The sequence below is a fragment of the Falco rusticolus genome, chromosome W (genome assembly GCF_015220075.1).
Source record: "Falco rusticolus isolate bFalRus1 chromosome W, bFalRus1.pri, whole genome shotgun sequence".
Taxonomy (NCBI): domain Eukaryota; kingdom Metazoa; phylum Chordata; class Aves; order Falconiformes; family Falconidae; genus Falco; species Falco rusticolus.
Window position 1 is genome coordinate 21,577,480 of NC_051209.1, and position 20,642 is coordinate 21,598,121.

The 20,642-nt window shown below is 41.7% G+C and overlaps 1 protein-coding gene across 6 annotated transcripts in view; it reads left to right on the top strand.

The window, feature by feature from the left end:
* Window positions 1–20,642, top strand: part of LOC119140661 (tyrosine-protein kinase Fer-like) — a 218,753-nt gene that overhangs the window by 38,715 nt on the left and 159,396 nt on the right. For 5 of the 6 annotated variants that reach the window (XM_037372176.1, XM_037372177.1, XM_037372178.1 and 2 more), the window contains 2 exons: window positions 1,539–1,712; window positions 4,434–4,533. In XM_037372176.1, coding sequence (XP_037228073.1) covers window positions 1,539–1,712; window positions 4,434–4,533 — 274 coding nt within the window. Of the gene's footprint in view, window positions 1–1,538; window positions 1,713–4,433; window positions 4,534–9,665; window positions 10,939–20,642 lie in introns of those variants that run through there. The other variant, XM_037372181.1, reaches the window with a different exon arrangement.

A 20,642-nucleotide genomic window follows, 5' to 3' on the forward strand; every position in this document is an offset into this window, starting at 1 on the left:
GGGGTAGGAGAGTCTTGCCAACAGAAGATGCAGTCGGGGGCCCTGAGGGTCCCCAGGCCCCTGGATTCCAGCACTGGTGGAGAGTTCTCCTTGCTGGCTCACCAAATTGATGCCAAAACAGCACAGAGTAACTGCTCAGAGATTAATTTTGTCTTTAAGCAGCAACCCCCACCATATACGCAATAATTCTTTACACTATATGCACTTTAAAACATATAGAGGTTTACACTCACCCCTCGGATGCTCAAGACAGTACTCACACACCCACATTCACACCTAATACAGAAATGTTCTTATATTTACAACATAAAGTAAGTACAACAATTAATATTAGTCCTGTAATTATCAATCCTATGTATACGGATTGACTCCAAATCACCGATCGTTTTTAGTCTCCAGACTAAAACACGAATTTCTGATATTACCTCAATATTGAAACAAATACTAAAACAGAATCAGAGTTCCGATATTACCTCAATATCGAAACAAATAACAGAATCGAATATCAATCCTATGTATATGGATTGGCTCCGAATTACCCGAAGTTTTAGTCTTCAGACTAAAACATAAATTACCAGATCAGAATCAGATGTATGCCTGCGGTGCTAGCTACCCGGCATACGCCACCCTGCATAAGCACACAGAAATCTTATGACTTACGGACAGCTTTACAGACGGACCAGTCCCCAGAACCAGAAATATCCAGAACAAAACAGTACTGTTCTAAATATAATAGTAATATAATATTTACAATTAATATAATATTTGAATAAAGATAGTACCTTTGCTCTGCAAGATGGAGTCCTTGTCTGCTCCTGCGGTGATCCAGATGAGACGAGGAGCCCCTCTGGGAAAATCCCCGGGGGTACCCTAGGGAGTCCCCGCTCTCAATGGGTCCCGCAGCCGAGCAGAGGAGGTCCCACCTGGGTCGCCAAATTGATTCAAAGAATCTATCACCACTATTCGAGTGGGCGGAGGTTATCTTTATTCGACAGCGCTGGGCGCATGGGGGATCGCTCCTCCAAAGTCATGCACACCAAGGGAGCCTTTCAGCCCCCTCTTTATACAAGTCACTCATGTCTATTCATTAACTTTCTGGGAACTCATTAACATATATTGCACCTGGACAATTAGCACATTCCCATTCAAGGATTTAGTATATCTTCAAGTTAACAATATTAACATATCTCATGCCTGGACAACTAGCACACTCCCTATGTCACCCATTCAAGGATTTAGTGCATCCTCAAGTAAACAATAAGGGTCTCCTCAGATAAACATGAGCATACCGTTCTTTAAATAAATCATATATGGCCCATTATTCAGTCTAATACTTTTTTATTAAAGAATAAATTCAAGGGATTGTTTTGCTGTAGCAGGAAGAACTTTTTTAGAAGATCTCAAGTTTAGGGTAACTTAAAATAAAATTACTAAATTGTTTTAAATTGACGCATTTCCCCCACAGTTCCTGTTCACTATAAGGTTATTTGTAAGCCAGAATAAGTAACTGCTTTTCTGCCTTTTTTTTTTTTTAATAGTCTTGGTTGCTCATGATGCAGCAAACAGAACAGCTGAGTAAAATAATGAAGACACATGCAGAGGATCTGAATTCTGGGCCTTTGCATAGGCTTACAATGATGATCAAAGATAAGCAGCAAGTGAAGAAGAGTTATGTATGTGTTCATCAACAAATTGAAGCAGAGATGTACAAGGTATTTTATTCAACTATGTTTTATAGATTTATTATAGTTGTTTAGAAAAGGATGAATTTTTTTTTTTGGTTCTGTTTTTGTGATATGGTACAAGTGATAACCTGTGATATATAGACTGTGTCTAGTTTCAATTTTCAATATTTCCTCAACATTTTCTCTCCCCTGCTAGCTGATAAGGCAGAGACTGAAAATGTTCTATATGCATTTATTTGGACAGATATGGTGGGTTGACCCCAGCCAGCAGCTAAGCACCACGCAGCCACTCACTCCCCCTGCCCCTAGTGGGATGGGGGAGAGAATAGGAAAAGCAAAAGCAAGAAAACTTGTGGGTCAAAATAAAGACCGCTTAAGTGGTGGTGGTGGAGAAACAAAGAAGTGAATGATCATCTTTGCATTACTACCTCCCACAAGTAGACTGATGCCCAGCCAGTCTCTGAGTATTGGCTGCCTCCCCCAAATACCCCTCCCTTCAGTTTTCATTGCTGAGCATCATGTTATATGGCATGTAATATCCTTCTGGTCAGCTGGGTCAGCTGTCCTGGTTGTGTCCCCTCCTAACTTCTTGCCCACCCCTAGCCTACTTGTTGGTGGGGCAGAGTGAGAAACAGAGACGACCTTGGTGCTGTTCATACACTTGTTCAGCAATAGCTAAAACACTGGTGTGTTAACAGCACTTTTAGTCACATGGGGTATCAGGTGGGCAGATATTTGGGATGACCCGCTGTCCTGGTTTCAGAGTGTGGAGTGCCTCCGAGATGAGTGTAGGAGTGTGTGTTTTTGTTAATGAGTGCCAAGCTGGACTAGCCAGTGAGTAGATCTGTGGAGTGGGTAGGAGGGCTCAGGATACAGGCTGGGGTATAGGAGTATGATGGGTTGACCTTGGCCACCATTTCTTTCTTCTCTTGTGCTTCCCCTGCTCCAGTGTGGGGTCCCTCCAATGAGATACAGTCCTTCACTAATTGCTCTGATGTGAGTCCTTCCCACAGGCTGCAGTTCTTCAAGAACTGCTGTAGCATGGGCTCCTACCATGGGGTACAGTCCTTCAGGAACGGACTGCTCTATTATGGGTCCCCCCCAGACCACAGTTCTTGCCAAGAGCCTACTCCAGCATGGGTTCCTCTCTGGAGGCTGCAGCTTTCTTCAGGGTATATCTGCCTGCTACAGCATGGGGTCCTCCATGGGCTGTAGTGTGGATATATGCTCTGACATGGTCTTCCATGGGCTGCAGTGGGACAGCCTGTGTCACCATGGTCTTCAGCACAGGCTGCAGGGGAATCTCTTCTCCAGTGCCTGGAGCACCTCTTCCCCTTCATTCTTCACTGACCTTGGCATCTGCAGGTTTTTCTCTCACTCCTCTCTCACAGCTGCTGTACAGTGGTTTTTACCCTTTTTAAAATATGTTATCACAGAGATGCCACCTGTGTTGCAGATTGGCTCAGCTTTGGTCAGCAATGGGTCTCTTGGATCTGGCTGGATCTGTCTCTGTCTGACTTGGGGGCAGCCACTGGTCTCTTCTCACAGAAGCTACCCATGCCATGTAAACTCAATACATGGAGGGACAGAGAGGCTCTTCCGCTCATCAAGGGATCTATGAATGCACTTGTGAATTGTGTGGTGTGTGTGCTTTCACTGGTGACCTTTAGTTCTTACTAGCCATGGAGGAGGAAGGCGACTTGGTTGTCTATGCTTGTTTTGTGCGAGTCCTGGCTGTTAAAGGCAGTGCATTGTCTGTGGCAGTCTGTGTAGCCCTCTGTCCTCTGTGTTTATGTGTCTGGCATGCACACTCAGCTTTGCTACTGGTTGTACCTGCAAATGGGAAAGCAGCAGCGACATCCGTTGGCCTGGGGTGGAGATCTCCAGGTCTCTGGGCTGGGCTCCAGTGGCTTGGCAGAAGGAATCCCTGGGCTCTGAAGCTGCTGGAGGTGGTGGCTACTTATAACATCCCTTGATGTCCTTGGAATAAGAGTTTTAAAAACTTTTGTTCATGAGTGCTCCTTACTGTCCAGAATGTTTTGGGTGGAAGTGGGATTCTAGTCCCTATTCTAAAATGTAAATCAAGCGTAAACCAAATATTGAGTCTGCAGGTAGAGAGCTGTTCAGGACCTTTTCTGTTACTTTTAGCATTAGTGGTAGAATAAAACCTGATGGCAGTCATCCTGTTGATGTTGAGAGTGCTGTGTCTAGGCAGTGAAGCTGACAGGAATTGGTTTCATTCAGGTGCTCTGGGGAAAGGTTAGTTGAAACTATCAAAAATCAGGTCTAGAAAAAAAAATCAGTCTGAAATCTCTACTGAGAGATGGAAAAGCACTGTTTCTTTTTTCTTCCAGCAACATGGTTGGTGTTGAGGTGGAGACTGAATATTGTATAAACTTTTTCATCTACTGTGATTTTAATAAGCATCCTTTTTGGTGCTTTTTCCCACTTGATTAAAATGTACTAATATTTATGATAAACTGTTTCCTAAACATTTGTTGTTACTGTACTGCACTGATTCAAATAGGGAAACTGTTTCAGGCCTCAATTTCATCCCTTACGTTTATTGGGTTTGGGTTTTTTTTACAGCAAGTAATAGCCTTTTAAGATAACCTCAAGCTAATGAAAAAATTTAATATGCTTATATTGGAAAATAAATTCTGTAATCTTGCCATTAGCAAAAAATAATTGTTTGTAATGTTGAGGTTAAGTATTTTTAATATGTTTTATATTTCTGTTTTCTTAAAGGTCACAAAGACAGAATTGGAAAAACTAAAATCTAGCTATAGACAACTAATAAAAGAAGTAAATTCTGCCAAAGAAAAGTATAAAGAAGCTGTGGCTAAAGGTATGTCTGACTTGTATTAATTTTATTGTGGTTTTACAATGTACTAAAACTCTTGCAGTGAAACAAGATTTTTTTATTATAAGCAACTCGATTGCAGTATTAAATACAAAGTGTTTTGAGAGGCTAATTGTCATCATATATACTTGATGATACTGTTCTTGAAAATGAAAATAAATGATAGCCCTTATTTAAAATAAATGGTAGCTCTGTTCTTTTAAACTCATAATTTCTTCAGTGGACATAGTTGGTATGTAAAGTTACTCAAATCAACTGTAATAGTTGTAAGCAGGTTGCAGTTCTGTCTCATCTACATTGTAGCTGCAGCCTATTTGCATCCTGTGATCTTTTATGGTTGCTGCAGTGGCAGCAGCATCAATTCCTGACACTTAGTAGAATGGATCCAAATTGTTTAACCTTAAGCTAAAGGGGGAAAAGAATTCATTGGTATGCTGGGATGTTTTAAAGCTTTTAAAGGAATGGTGTGTCCAAATTGTGTGTGTTTTGATTTCTGTTGATTTGTTCTAATGATTAAGTAAATGAAAGCTTTTGTTCTATTGTCTGTTGAAATATCTTGTTAATTGGTGGGGGTTTTTTACATGCCTTTCTAAGATTATTTTTTTCTTTAAAGAAATTGGATGGCAGTGTGTAAATATAATTCCAAGATCTATCTTTACTTTTTGTATAGCTGCCTAAAATGATACTTATTGTCCTTGGTTCTGTTGCGCTATAATTCATGATGCAGTATAGTAGCTATCGGTGCTGAGAGAAAGATTGTTTCTTTCCAAATTTGTCCAAAATTCTGGGTGAAAACTGATAAATGAATTTGTTGAGGGATGTTAAAGAGTATGGCTTCCTCCTCCAGCTGCTCTGGCCCAGGACTTCCTCCTGTCTGGCTTCTGGAGCCCAGCCTGGTGTGCCTGGGGACCTGGGGTCTCTCTGCCCAGGCTGAGGGACATGACTACTACTTTCCCTTTGCAGGTTCCACCAGTAGCAAAGCTGAGCATGTATCCCAGAGACACATGTGCACACACAGCCAGAGGATGCTGACATGACCGGTTACACAGACTATCACAGATAAGGCATTGCCTTCAACAGCTCCTATGTATAGGACTCTCATAAAACACATAGACAGACAAGTCCCCTTCTTCCTCTGCAGCTGGTAGAGATAGAAGTTCACTAGTGAAATTACACACACAACACTTTAGGTTCACAAGCATGTGCATGTTTGCGGATCCCTCAAGTACTGACACAGCTCCTCTGTCTGTCAGGCACCCCTGCCCAGATCCTGGGCTCTCTTAGCTGCCTCATGGGTCCCCTACTTGCTGGCTAGTCCAGCTTGATGTTCACTAGCAAGCATGCACATGCTTATCCTATAGGCACTCTGTACTTGCAAGTCCCTCTAGGTGTACCAGCACAGACCCTTGCCTGTCTGATATCCCTGCCCAGATCCAGGGCCTCCTACTTGCCAGCTAGTCCAGCTTGAAGTTTGCTAGTGAATACATATGCACACTAGGTTTGGAGAAGATACAGACATTTGGCCCTCACCAGCAGCCGGCACCAGGCACATGGGTTGTGACATGCAGTCCCACTCCAGCTGCTGGCACTGAGCCCCTCACTCACACCAGTCCCTCCCAGTAGCTGGTTTTCAAGACAGACACTGTTCCCACCCCAGTGATTGGAGTTTAAAGGCACCCCTATCCCCCCCCCCCCATCTAGTAACTGACACCAGAGGCCACAGGGTGCCTACACTCCTGGTCCTACTCCTGTAGCTTGCACCAAATCCACTCACCCGGTAACAGGCATTCCAGGCACAAAATCTGTAGTACCCTACCTATGTCTAGAGATCTATGGCCCTCTCCAACTACTGATGCTAGGACCCTCGCTTGCTCTAGTAGCTGACAGCACAGGCTGCAGGGCACCTACACTCCCTGTCTGATTCCAGTATCTGGCACCAAATTCCACTCACACACAGGTCTCACCAGTAGCTGGTGCTTAATCCTTGCAGCACACATGCATGTGACACAGAGTGAGATTATGCAGAAAGATAGTTAAGAAAATATTTAATAAGAAGATATAAGATTATAGGATAGACTGCAGTGATCAGGTGCAGGGCTTATCCAGACAAGCATACTGACTGGCCCTGTTCTACCTGTGACCAGCTCCTTTGATAGTTTGCCTGCAGTTTCTTGATAGCCCCTCAGCGTGACTGACCAGTTTTGTTTCTGGTTATTGTCTTTGTTAATGCTAATTGATCAGGTTTTATGTCTCTCTGTGTTTGTCTCCCTTTCCTTATCCTACCAGCTGAAGAAATAAACATTCTCACACTCCACATATCCTAACCAATTAGTGTGACTGGCCAGGTTTGTTCTTGTCATGACCTTCCCTTATCACTTGTCCCTCAGGTTTGTCTCTGATTTTGTTTATGGCTCCTTTGACTAGATACCCTTAAAGGAGCAGACACTCTTTCCACATACCTTTACAGCATGTAAAGACAAAATGGCATTGGATAAGAGAAATTATACTTAGTGCCATTTAGCATTTTTTTTTAAACTGGTGTTATGTTCATTTAAAAACATAAATATATACTCAGTTGTTAATTTCATTTAGTTCCCTATCTGTCCTCTGTATTGCTTTAATCTGAAGTTTATCCCCAAGTAATTACATAACATGGGAACTTATAGTACAAAATATTAAAATTATGACAGGGTGTTGTGATCTGATATGTTTTAATTCTTTCTGTTCTACTTCTAGTCATTGTTCTTCATTCCTCATGCACTAAACTTTCCCATTGAAATCAAAGAGTGTTTTGCCTATTCAGGAACTGCAGTGTTTTGATGTTCTCCTGATTAACTGATGTGGTGGGTTAACCTTAAATGGTTGCCAGGTTTCCATTAAGCCATTCTCATTCCCCCTCCTCAATAGGACAGGGGGAGAAAATAAGATGAAAAAAGCTTGTGGGTTGAGAAAATGACAGGGAGATCCTTTACCAATTACAGTCACAGGCAACGCACTCACCTTGGGGATGATTAATTTAATGTCAATGCCAATTACTAATATAGTAGGATTATGTCCAAAGACAAAATTAAAAACACCTCCCCCCCCTTCCCAGGTTCAACTTCTCTGTTCCCAACTCTTCTGCCCTCCCCTGAGCAGTGCAGGGTGGATGGGGAATTTTGTATGACAAACTAAAACCAGTTTGTCTCTGCTGCTCCTACCTCCTTATGCTCTTCTCCTGCTCCAGCGTGGAGTCCCTCCCATGGGATACAGTCCTTCATGAACTGCTCCAATGTGGGCACTTCCTACAGGCTGCATTTCTTCAAGAACTTCTCCAGCATGGGCCCTTTCCATGGGGTATAGTCCTTCAGGAATGGACTACTCCAGTGTGAGTTCACCACAGGCCACAGTTCCTTCCAGAAAACCTGCTCCAGAATGGGCTTCTCTCCGTAGGCTGCAGCTCTTGCCAGGAGCCTGCTCCAGTGTGGGCCCTCCATGGGCTGCAGCTTCCTTCAGGTCATATCTACCTACTACAGCATGGGATCTTCCACGGGCTGCAGGATGGATATTTGCTTCAATGTTGTCCTCCATGGGCTCCAGGAGGACAACCTGCTTCACCGTGGTCTTCACCATGGGCTGCAGGGGAATATCTGCTCTTACCCCAATACACCTATTCCCTGTCATGGGGGAGATTTTAGACTGCTTAAAGAATCACTGCCAAAGGTATCAGCAAAAGTGGGTTTATTGAAGTAAGATGTTGTAAAAGTGAGACTTAACAAAGTCTGATGGCAAGGTTCACTCTATTACTTACTGCACAGAGGATGTAATAACAATTCAAAGTTTCCAATTCAGAAATCTTAGTGCACTACAATGCAGTGTTATGCATGATGTTGGTCACTTATCAAAGATCTGCAGTTGGTAAGGAGGGTCTCAACCTTGAAGAGTAACCTTGAGAGATGTCCCAGCTTAAGGGGAGATCACTGCTGTGCAGCTAGCTGCTTAGCAGCGAGCGTTCAAAAAAAGCTCTCCTGGGCTGTCATATTTATGGAATAAAGTGGTTGGCTTGTAGTCAAATTACATGTGATTAGAAAAGGTAAGTATGAGACTCCTTGTATCTACAATTTTCTTTGTTCCTTGACAAATTAGTCTTGGAAGAACCACCTGGTATTCATGTGTTAATTGCATGATTGGTGTTCCAGTCTCCAAGCTCATATGCATCAATGCTCCTCATGGCACCCTGTTCCTGTGTGGGTTTTCAAAGAACAGGAACAGATTGGAACTAGAGAAGTTCAAGGCCTGGTTATGGCCTAGGCCTTTACTTTGGAGCCTGAACCAAACTACCATAAGTTTGGTCAAAGAGTGCATCAGTTGCATTCCCTCTCCTTCTTCACTGACCTTGGTGTCTGCAGGATTGTGTTTCTGACTTCCTCCCCCCTCTTTCTCTTATACCTGCCGCACAGTGGATTTTTTGGGGTTTTTTTGTTAGGTTGGGGTTTTTTTTACCCTTTCTTAAATATGTTATCACAGAGGTGCCACCAGCATTGTTGATTGGTTCAACTGGCCAGTGGTGAATCTGTTTTGGAGCTATCTGGAACTGGGTCTGTCCAGCATGGGGGCAGCCCCTGGTGTCTTCTCACAGAAGCCACCCCTGCAGCCCCCCTGCTACCAAAACTGTGTCATGTAAACTCAATACAACTGCATTAATATTTTTTTTTAAATAAAACCCTGCTGGTTTTGGCTGGGAAAGAATTAATTTTGTTCATAGTAGATTGTATGGGGCTATGTTTGGGATTTGTGCTGAAAATAGTGTTGATAACACTGATGTTTTAGTTACTGCTGAGCAGTGCTTACGCAGTGTCAAGGCCATGTTTTCTGCTCCTCACACTGCCCTATCAGCAAGCAAGTAGTTTGGAGGTGAACAAAAAGTTATGGGGGGACACAGTTGGGCACTGCTCAGAGACTGGCTATACGTAGGTCAGTTGGTGGTGAGCAATTGTTTTCATTTGCATCGCTTGTCTTTTTGGGGTTTTATTTTTCTCTCTCTGTTATTTCCCCCCCCCCCCCTTTTCCTTACAGTAATAATAATAATAATAATAATTTATTTTTAATTATTAAACTCTTTTTATCTCAACCCACGTGTGAGTTTCTCCCTTTTACCCTTTCAGTTCTCCATCCCACTGGGTGGGAGGGTGAGTGAGCAGCTGTGTGGTGCTTAGTTGCTGGCTGGGGTTAAACCATGATAAAACCAAAAAAGCACTGTTTTTAAGACACTTAATTCTATTGTGGTTTTCCTTAACCTTCTTATTCTTTCTTCCATTTAGTATGTCTTCTATTATTATATTTCATACTTAATTTCACTTTCCCTACTATCTTAGTGTAAATCTCAGTTAACAGACTGATCCTCAGAAAAATGTTGCAATATTTTTGCCAAGAATTGCAAAATTAAATGTCTTACAGCTTCTCTTACACACACCTCCTTCTGGGCTGTGTTCTTGACTACAAATATTTTTGTAGTTGTAGTGGTGTAGATAATAGATCAGTAAATCAGTTGTAGGTCAGCTGAGCTGTTGTAATTTTTTTAAGCCATGGTATTTTCATAGGGTTTCTGAACCTTTGAATTGTCAAGCTGGTTTGTGAGGTGAATAAATTATGAAGGTTTGAGTAACTAGTGTGGGGTTTTTTGGTGTTTTTTGTTAAAAAATTATGTGCTATTAAGAGATATGGTTTTTCTTTATATGCAAACTGGTTCAGAGCTGTCCGGAACTGGATATGTCTGGCACAGGAGGCAGCCTGAGGAGAGCCCCATGCTGGAGCAGTGGGATACTTCCTGAAGTAAATGCAGCCATAGTGAACCTACACTAGAGCAGGAGAAAGGAGCACAGCAGAGAGGAACTGTTACATACTGACTCTTTTGGAAAAATAGGAAGGAGGAAGTTGGAGTTGCACTTTATGTAAAAGACTAGTTTGAGTGCATGGACATAAGCTATGGAGTCTGTGAACATTGTTGGATGCCTTTGGATCAAGACTGGAGGGATCGTCACCAAGGGGGATCTTTTGTTAGGTATCTGTTACTAATCTCCCAATGAGGATGACACCCTTGATGAAACCTTACTTTGGCTACTCAAGGAAGTCTCAGGCCAACAGAATCCGGTCCTCACGGGTGACTTCAATTAACTGTACATTTGTTGGGAAAACAACACAGCAGTGCACAAGTCGTCCATCAGGTTCCTGGAATACACTGAGGACTTCTTCCTGCTACAGATGCTAGACATGCTGACTAGGAATGGCACATTGCTAGATTTACTACTCACAAATCAAGAAGACTTACTTGACAACATAACTGCCAATGGTAGCCTTGGATACAGCAACCACAACATTGTGGAATTTAAGATCCCGCCGAGCACGCCGAAGGTGAGTAGTAGGACAAAGACCCTGGATTTTAAAAGAGCCAACTTCAAGATGCTCAGAGTTGGGCTGTGAGGGATTCTGTGGGAAGTATCTATGGAGGACAAAGGAGCTTGTGAGTTCTGGGAGTTGTTCAAGAACAGCTTCCTGAAAGTACAAGAACAGTCCATCCCCTACAAAGGGAAAGGAAGAAGGCAGAACAAGAGGCCACCCTGGCTTAACAAAGAGCTTTTGGGTTTGCTTAAAAGCAAAAAAGAAGCGTATTGGCTATGGAAAGGCAGCCAAATATCCATCGAGGACTACAAGAACCTTGCTAGGGCATGCAGTCAGGAAGGCTAAGGCTCATCCAGAACTGAAATTGGCCAGAGATGTAAAGTACAAGAAGAAAGGGTTCTTCAGGCACGTGAGCAGTAAGCAGAAGCAGAGGGAAGACAGAGGCCCGTTGCTAAACAGGGCAGGGAAGCTAGTCACTACTAATGCTGATAAGACAGAGGTTCTCACTGCCGCCTTTTCCTCTGTCTTTACTGATGCAGCTGGACCCCAGATCACAGGATCAAGTAGCTATGACAATGCATGCGTTGACCCACCAGTAGTGGAGGAAGGGCTGGTCTGCAGCCTCTTGCAAGGCCTCAACCCACATAAATCTATGGGAAGTGGCTGACACTAGTCAGGCATTTGGACTAGATGATTGTTGTAGGTCCCTTCCAACTGAAACAGTCTAGTCTATTCTTACGTTGCTGACATTGTTACGAGGCCACTGTCTATAATCTTTGAAAAGTTGTGATCAGGGGATGTCCCTGATGACTGGAAGAGGGCAAATGTCATACCCATCTACAAGAAAGGCCCAAAAGAGGACTCGGGAAACTACATGCCCATTAGTCTTACTTCAGTCCCTGAGAAAGTAATGGAATGAGTCCTCCTAGAAACTATCACAAGCCAAGTGAAGCAGATGACTGGGAAAAGTCAGCCCAGATTTACCAAGGGCAAATCATGGCTGACTAACCTGATCACCTTCTACAGCAAAATAATATCTTCTGTCGACATGGGGAGAGCAGTGGATGTTGTTTGCCTGGACTTCAGCAAGGCATTCAATGCTGTTCGTCCAGGAGAAGGCTGTGGGAAACTGGCAAGATACAGAGTAGATGGGTGGTCTGTGAGGTGGGTAGGAAACTGGCTAACAGACCACGCTCAGAGGGTGGTGGTCAATGTTTTTTCCTCAGGCAACAAAGGCAAATTGGATCCTGGGCTGCATCTGCAGGGGTGTTGCTATCAGAAATAGAGATGTGATCATTCCACTCAGCCCTTGTCAGGCCGCACCTGGAGTACTGTGTCCGGTTCTGGTCCTCACAATTCAAGACAGACGTGGGCAGACTGGAGAGGGTCTAAAGGAGGGCCACAAAGATAGTCAAAGGGCTGGAGAACTTGCCGTATGAGGAAAGACTGGAGTTAGGTCTTTTCTCCCTGGAGAAGAGAAGGCTTGGGGAGGTCCTCATCGCAATATTCCAGTACTTAAAGGGTGGTTATAAAGAGGATGGAGGCTCTCTCTTCACAAAGAGTCACATGAAGAAGACAAGGGGCAATAAGTACCAGTTGCAACTGGAGAGGTTTCATCTTGATATAAGAAAGAATTTTTTTTATGGTGAGATCAATCAGTCACTGGAACAACCTCTCCCTGGGACATGGTAGAGTCCCCATCACTGGAGGTTTCCAAGATGTGACTGGACAGGGTGCTGGCTAATCTCATCTAGGCTCCCTTTTCCCCATGAAAAGTTGGACTAGATGATCTTTTGAGGTCTCTTCCTACTGGGCTGTCCTGATGCTATGATTGTAACCCCTCATCCTCCCCCTGTTCTATTAAGCCTGGGAAAAGGGGTTTGGGGGAAGGTGGAGGTTTGGATTTTTTGTTGGATTTGATTGGGTTTTTCTTTCTTTGTTTCTCACTACCCAAGTGTATTTTTATTGGTAATAAATTAAATTTCCCCAGATTGAGTCTGTTGTGCCTGTAATGGTAACTGGTAAGCAATCTACCTGTCTTTTTCTTGACCCGTGACCTTTTTCATCCTATTTTCTCTCCCTGTCCTGATCAGGAGGGGGAGTGAGCAGCTGGGTGGGTATCTGGCTGTTGGCTGAGGTTAACCCAGTACAATCCATTTTTGTGCCCAATGTGAGGGACCAAAAAGTGCTGTGGTCAGTCAACTCAGCCTGCCTCTCGTCCACTTCCCTCTCCTGTGGGATGCAGAGAAGAATATAAAGAAGGTGAAGAGTTGTGAATTGAGATGATGAAAGTTTAATAGAGAATGCAAAAGCTCTCTGCACAAGGAAAGCAAAAAGAGTAATTCACTGCTTCCTATGTACAGGCAGCTATCCAGCCCTTCCTTGGAAAGCAGGGCCTCAGCATGTGTAATGGTTGCTTGGGAAGACAAGGAGCATAACTGTGACTGTCCCCCCTTCCTCTTCTTGAGCTTTTATTGCTGAGCATGATGTTCTCGGGTATGGAATCTCTCTTTGGTCAGTTTGGGTCAGCTGTCTTGGCTATGTCTCTTTCTAACCTCTTGTCTACCCCTAGCCTACTTGCTTTTCCGGGGGCAGGGGCAAGCCTTTATGCTGTGCAGGTGCTGTTCAATAATAGCCAATGCATTGGTGTGTTACCAATGCTCTTTTAGCAACAAATAACATCATATGGGGTGTTATGAACAAAGTTAATATTGTCCTAGCCAGACCCAGTAGATAAGCATATAATTTCATCTTTTTATAACACATATGTGGAATTGCAATAGCATAGTAAAAATTAAATCACGTTTGCAGTCTCTAGGTTGCCTTCTGTTCCCTGGCAATGTTATGATTTAAAAAAGACTTAATAATATTAAAGTACACCTAGCATATTATACAGTATTATATTTGCTGGGAGAATGTTTTCTGATTCCTGCACACCTCGTGATTTAATACTTCAGGACGTGAAATTAGAATTGATTCAATTTTATTGGTATATAATGAAGCTGTACAGAACACAAGCTATATCTATGATAAATAAGGATGCTGTAAAAAAGCTTTGGTTAAACTAGGTTATTGCCCTACCGCTCTTTGTAATAGCTGAATGGTCAGATAATATTTTTATTAGGTTGTTGGTGCATTTATTTTGAGCTGTTTGTATAATCATGATTATACCATTATGTTTCCTGGTGGCATATGTTTCCTTTAGATATTACTGACATCAGGGAAACTCAGGGGTTTGAGTTTGTGTTTGCCTGAAACTCTTACATTGTAAGATGAAACTAGTAATGCTGGTTAAACTGGCCTGCATTATGTACAGATGTTAGCAGGCTCAATGAAAGAAATATGGTGTTTTGCATGTTTCCGCTCAGAGAGAGAACACCAGTACTTGCAAGGCCTAGGGTTGTTTCTTGTGAAAATAAAGCTTTTAGCATAGGGAACTCTGGGGAGGGAGCATGGTGCCAAGAGATCTCGGTGGCTTTTTGTGGAGCTAGTTTGGGTCCAACTTAGGCATATTGTTTCAAATCAACATAGACGTACAGCCCCAGGATGTGCACTACTCTGTTCTCACAGACCAACACTCATAATTTTGAGAGAATTTGTTAGTGGTATTTATTAGCTCAAGCATGTTATGGCAGTGCATAAGATTGCATTTTTATTTTTCTTTCTGTTATACTTTATTATTTATCTTAACTGCTGATACTCATTAAACAGGTAACTTTATTGACCTAACTTTTAGCTCAGAAGTTTAGACCTTCAGTATTCTGAAAACTTTTAAGTATATACAAATAGTTTTTTCCTCCATCAGAAACCTATTTGACACTTGCAGTCATGAATTTGTTAGATAAGGTTTGGGGAAAAACAACTTATACTTTTTTCACAAATATATTGAGTAGAGGAGAGAATGGGTGATTTTCTTTTTTTGAAAAAAAATATTCATGTAAGTCTCTTGCAATACATAAAGGGAAAAAAAAAGACCTTAGAGACTAAAAGGCAACATACTCTATTCTGTCCATTTTTGCGATTTAGGTCTTATAAAATCCATGTTAATTAAGAGCACTGCACTTAAATCTCTATTTGGAGAGTGATGGTAATTCAGGCTTGTCAGTAAATTTTAGAGTTTGCTTCCTGAGATGGAACTAATAATGAAAGCTATCTTAGTTTAGTTGAGGTAGTTTGCATTAAAAATACTTCGTAGATCAGTATAAATTATTTTAAAGTCTCTTGACTTCTGGTCTTGTAGAAGCCTAGTGAGGTTGGGTTCAAAATGGGAAACAAAAATGCTTAAAAATCCATGTTGTTGGTTAATGTGCTAGCAGTTTCCCCAGGATGAATAAAAGCTATCAAATGAAGAAATCATTTTCATTATCACCTATGATATTTAGATGTACATGGTATTATATAAAATACTTAATTTAAGCAGATGATGGGATCAGGAAGATCCTAAGATCAACTAAATAGGTAATAGAATAATCAATTATAAGGTAACTTCTACTAGGTGTTATGACTTGGTCTTTTCTATTTAATGATGGAAGACTAGAGAAATCAAACTATGAGGAAAGGCTTAATAGAAGAAATGGACAAATTAGAGGGTTGCCCCCAAAAGTGGTAAGCAACAAAGCTTTCTTAAGAATTCACTGTAAATTGTGTAAATTTTTCTTCAGTATTGGGAGTTGGTTACCTTGAATATACCTATCTGCTTTGGCTTGGTATATCACTCTAAGTTTAGTATTTTTTTTTCCTCCCTATCATGCCTAGGTTCCTGTTTGCTTTAATTTTAGAAGTTTTTAGTCCATACCAAAATTGACTTTCTTAAACACTGGTAAATATCTAATGCATTATGGTATGGTTTGACTTAGTTTTACACTTCAGTGCTGATGTTTAGAAAAATTTTAAATTCTGAAATAAACTGAAGGGTTGTTTTTTGTCTGAAACATACTCTCAAAACTGGCATTTTTTTCTCAAAGTAGTATTGTTGCTTCATTAAAAATAAAAACAAAAACCTTGGTACTCCCCTAATATTATTTTCAGTTTCCATTTTAAATTTTTCTGAAATAAAATGCTGTGATACCTTAGTTGAAGCTTTAATAGAGAAAATTATCATAATCCAAAACCAAATTCCTTGGCTTTTCTTGGGAAATAAACAGATATACTAACTGATGCTAGAGAATTTTGGATAGGAATTTAAAATAAAAATATTGATTGTGTATCTGAGCCACATAAAGATAAACCAAAAAATGGATGAGATGACCAAAAGAACCCTCTAAATATACCCAAAGGAGAATAACTTGTTTCATGCTTGTATGTCATGGTCTGAAGGAAAAGAGAGAGAAAAGGTTTTGTGCATGACAGTGACTGATCCTCTTCCATGCAGTTTTTAACAGAACAGATAAAGCTGAGGAGTTTGAGAGTAGAGTTTTAGCTATCATGTTCTGTAGTATATAATAGCATAGAAATGATAAGATTTAATTGAAATGTTATTAATATAAATCAAAATATAAAAAAATATTAATCTAATGTGAAAAAATGTATGTGTAATTTGAGAAGTATGAAGACAACTGCAAGGTCAAACAAAGGTATGATTCAGCTACCAACCAAACATCAAATCAGGGCAAGTTTCAGACACTGTAGGGAATTGTTACTGGAAACAAGTAGTTTTAATGAACAAGCAAGAGATAAGAAAAAGAGACTATTCTGAATTCCAAAAAATCTATAGTCTTTTTGTGTGTTTTAAGAATGTTGTAAGAACAATGCTCCTGTATGAATCTTGTTTACTTTCCTCTCCTCCTGAGTTATCATTTGAAAGGCTTGACTGAGAGACAGTAACTCACATAATACAATGGAGCTTTTTAGAAAGTGTGCAAAAGTGAAGCTTGTGCAGGCCCAGAGGGCTCTAATAGACCTTACTGGCTCTTATCAGCCTCCTCCACTCTTGCCCAGGGGCCCTATTTCAGCTCAGCACAGGGCTGTCAGTCCCTGCCCCAGCAATACCATAGGAATGCCAGTCTCCAGCTCTGCCACAGCCCTGCCTTGCCTGGCCATGAGCATCACTGAGCTGGCCCTGACCCACAGACTGATGTCTCAGCCTGGCCTCTACCCAGCCCTATCATCATGTCCCTGCCTAGCTACCCCAGGTCTGATGCTGGGTACCCTCACCAGGCCTGATCCTGACACCCACCTGCAGGCTCATGTCCTGGCTCGGCCTCTGCAAATTCCAGTGGAAGGAAGTGCCTGATTCCCTGGTCTGAGGACTGCCCCCCAGCCTGCCCTGTTGCCTTGTTTGGGCTTGGTGGGTTAGGCTGGCAAGGCCTCTCCCCTGCCAGCTCAGAAATCCACCATAACCCCTGACTCCCCTCAGCAGGTAGCCACTGGCCCATGCTATCAATGCCCTGACAGTCTGAAGTGGCATGAGGGACTACTGATTAGACAGCTTGGGTCAGCAACTGCACAAAGGTAATTGTTCTCATTGGTTATCAATCAAACCCCATATGTCAAGATCCTACCTTACAGTTCAGGTAAAGCTCCTTCATGGGGACACTTGCATACTACTGTTGCTATGTATTATTCACATACAGTTTGGTATGTGTACCACACAGATATGCATGTGTAAACCACAGTTTGGGAGCATCTGCTCTAGTGTGAACTTTGTCTAATCATGTAATGCAAGTGCCTCTAATGTAGCCAGATAGTCCATTTTTTTCTTGCTTCATCTTATAGCCTATCTTACTGTTAAAATTTTATTAGGTTATTTGTTACCAAATTTCTTTCTTAGAAGCAAAATGGCACAAAATCCTTCAGCTTTCTCTGTTGTGCATTCCATTAAGAAATGAATCTCTTGTGTCCTTCAACTCTTACTTGTAATATATTTTTAGAGCTTTGTCTTTCTGCCTTTGTGTCCTTTAGTAGTTGCAAATGTTTTGTACCCTGTAGTGGGTTGACCTTGGCTTGCAGCACCCATGCAACCACTTGCTCACTCACACCCCTCGACCCAGCAGGATTGGGGGAGGAGAAAATAGGAAGAATGAGAGAGCAAGAAGACTTGTGGGTTGAAATAAAGACAGGGAGATCACTTGCCAATTACTGTGGGTAAAACAGACTCAACTTTGGGGAATTTAACTTAATTTGTTGCTAATTAATATAAATATTTGAGTACTGATTTGGGTATTGGGAAACAAACGCACTTAAGGAAAATACCTTTCTTCCCCCATTCTCAGGCTCAACTTCACTCTAGACTCCTCCCCCCTTGTTATTGCTACTGGCTACTCTCAGTCCCTTCAGTGGAAGGGATTGCAGTGTGTGTGTGTGCGTGCACGTGTGCAGTCAGGATATAGTGGTTTCTCTCTGTCACTCCTTCCTTCTCACTCTTCCTCTACTCTGGCCTGGGTCCTTCATGGGCTGCAATCCCTTCAGGAATATCTGCTCTGCCATGGAGTACATCATACTCCTCTGACTTTGGTGTTCCCTCTGTTGTTTCTCACTCTTTTGTTGTGTGTTGTTGTCCGTCATGTTTCCCCCTGACATTTTCTGCCCTTTCTTAAATATGCTTTCACAGAAATACCATCAACTTCACTTTGACCAGTGGTGGGGCTGTTGTGGAGCTGGCTGGAACCAGATGTGTCTGATACAGGACAGCCCCTGACCTCTTCCCACAGCAGCCATCCCTGCAGCCCCCTCTGCTACCAAAAACTTTCCACATGCGCCCAATGCAGTACTCTAACATCTCTGAATTCAATCTTGATTTTTCTCTATATATTAAGATCTAAAAGCGCCTTTCTCTTTCCACTTCTAATTCAACATTTCTTATAATTTCAATATTTTCTTATTTTCCTACTCAAGTTCAGGAAGTAATAATATTTACCATATACTGGCTGTTGTTCATCCTTCTCAGGATAATTTATCATCACCTTTATATTGTTGAGCTCCAGTTGGATATACTTTATTTTTAATTGGCATTAAACTAAATTACTCTTCTCCAATTCAAGTCTGTTTTGTCTGTGATGGTATTAAGCAGTCTCCCTCTCCATGAGGTTTTTCATCTTATTTTCTCCCCCTGTCCTGTTGAGGAGGGGGAGTAAGAGAGCAGATAGCCAAGATCAACCCACCACATATCCCTTCAAATATTTTTTTTTGTTAAACCACAAGTTTTTCATGTTCACAATAACCTTGGACAAAGGATTTTACAGCTTAGCTACAATCTAGGTGAAGAATGTCCTTTTACTTGTTTGGGACAAACTACTATTTTCATATGATACCTTTTAGTTATATTAAAAGAGGTTGGGAACATCTATTCACTGTTCCCTCTTGCATGTTGCTCCTCAGTCTTCACTCCTCTAGTTTCAAGAGTCCTCATCTTAGTCATTCCTTGTGCATTCCCTGTTTTCTACCTTTCTGATGTTTGATGCCCTTCTCTAAACCTTTTTCATTTCAAATATGTCCTTGAGTTGAGAGAACTGCATATCATGTTATGTGGAGTTACTCAGTGGTGGAATAATGCTGTCTAGTCCTTTATTAATAACACCTTTTCAGACAGCTGTGGAGCACTGAGCTAATGTTTCCATAAAACTATCTATACTAATCCCAAGATCTCATTCCTGAGTGCATTTAGTAAGCTTAGAACTGATTATTAAGCTTGGATAGTTTTCCCCCATATGCATCTCTATAAATATTCACACTTACTTTCAGTAAGTGGTAAAATAGTAAATTTACATTTACCATTTTGTAGTTCAATCATTGTGTCTCAAAGTTCTTTTTCAGTTCTTTGCATTTGGCTCTCATTTTCATTTCCTTTAGTCAGCATCTTCTTCAGTATCTTTATCTCCTCATTTTTCCACCTCTTCTAAATCACTTATCAATATGTTAAGAAACACAGGCCTCAACTGATGCACTCCATTAAGTGTCTACCTTCTCCTGTAAAAACTGACCATAATATTCCAGCTATAACATTCTCAAGTTCCTCTAAAATTCTAAAGCTAAGCACTGTAGAGTCCTGGTAATTTCTTCTCCTTACATTTGTTCTGTAACCTCTTCTTCTGATACCTCATCAGAGAGAGATACTTTTTCATAGTCTTTTCAGCAAGGAAATCTCTGAAGGTCTTTCATAATGAACACAGATGCCAAAAAATTCTTTCAGGTTTTTTCCTACCAGTTCCTTTTATACATTGCTCATCAACAGCCTCTTTAAATTTTCTGACAAGCTTCCTAACTCCAGTGTATTTGAAATAGGATTTATCAGTTTTGCTACTATTTTACTTGTTGTTCCCTCAACTCTTATGACCCGCCTTAACATTTTTCCATGTTTTAATTTAGAAGAGTTCACAATCCTTTGTGTATTCCTCATTTCACACAAATTTCATCTCTTCAAGGTCTGCTTTCAAGCCTCTATGCTTCCACCCACACCCAAGTGGTGCAAGGGGGGTGGGGAATGGGAGGTTGCGGTCAGTTCATAACACTGTCAGCCATTTCTTCCTTCTCACACTTTTCCCCTGCTCCAGTGTGGGGTCCCACCCATGGACTAGAGTCTTTCACAAACTGCTTCAATGTTGGTCCTTCCCATGGCCTGCAGCTCTTCAGGATAAGACTGCTCCAGCATGGGTCCCCCATGGGATGCACTTACTGCCAGAAAACCTGCTCCTGCATGAGCTCCTCTCCATGGGCCGCAGTTCTTGCCAGGAGCCTGCTTCAGTGTGGGCTCTGCACGGGTTGTAGTTTCCTTAAGGGCA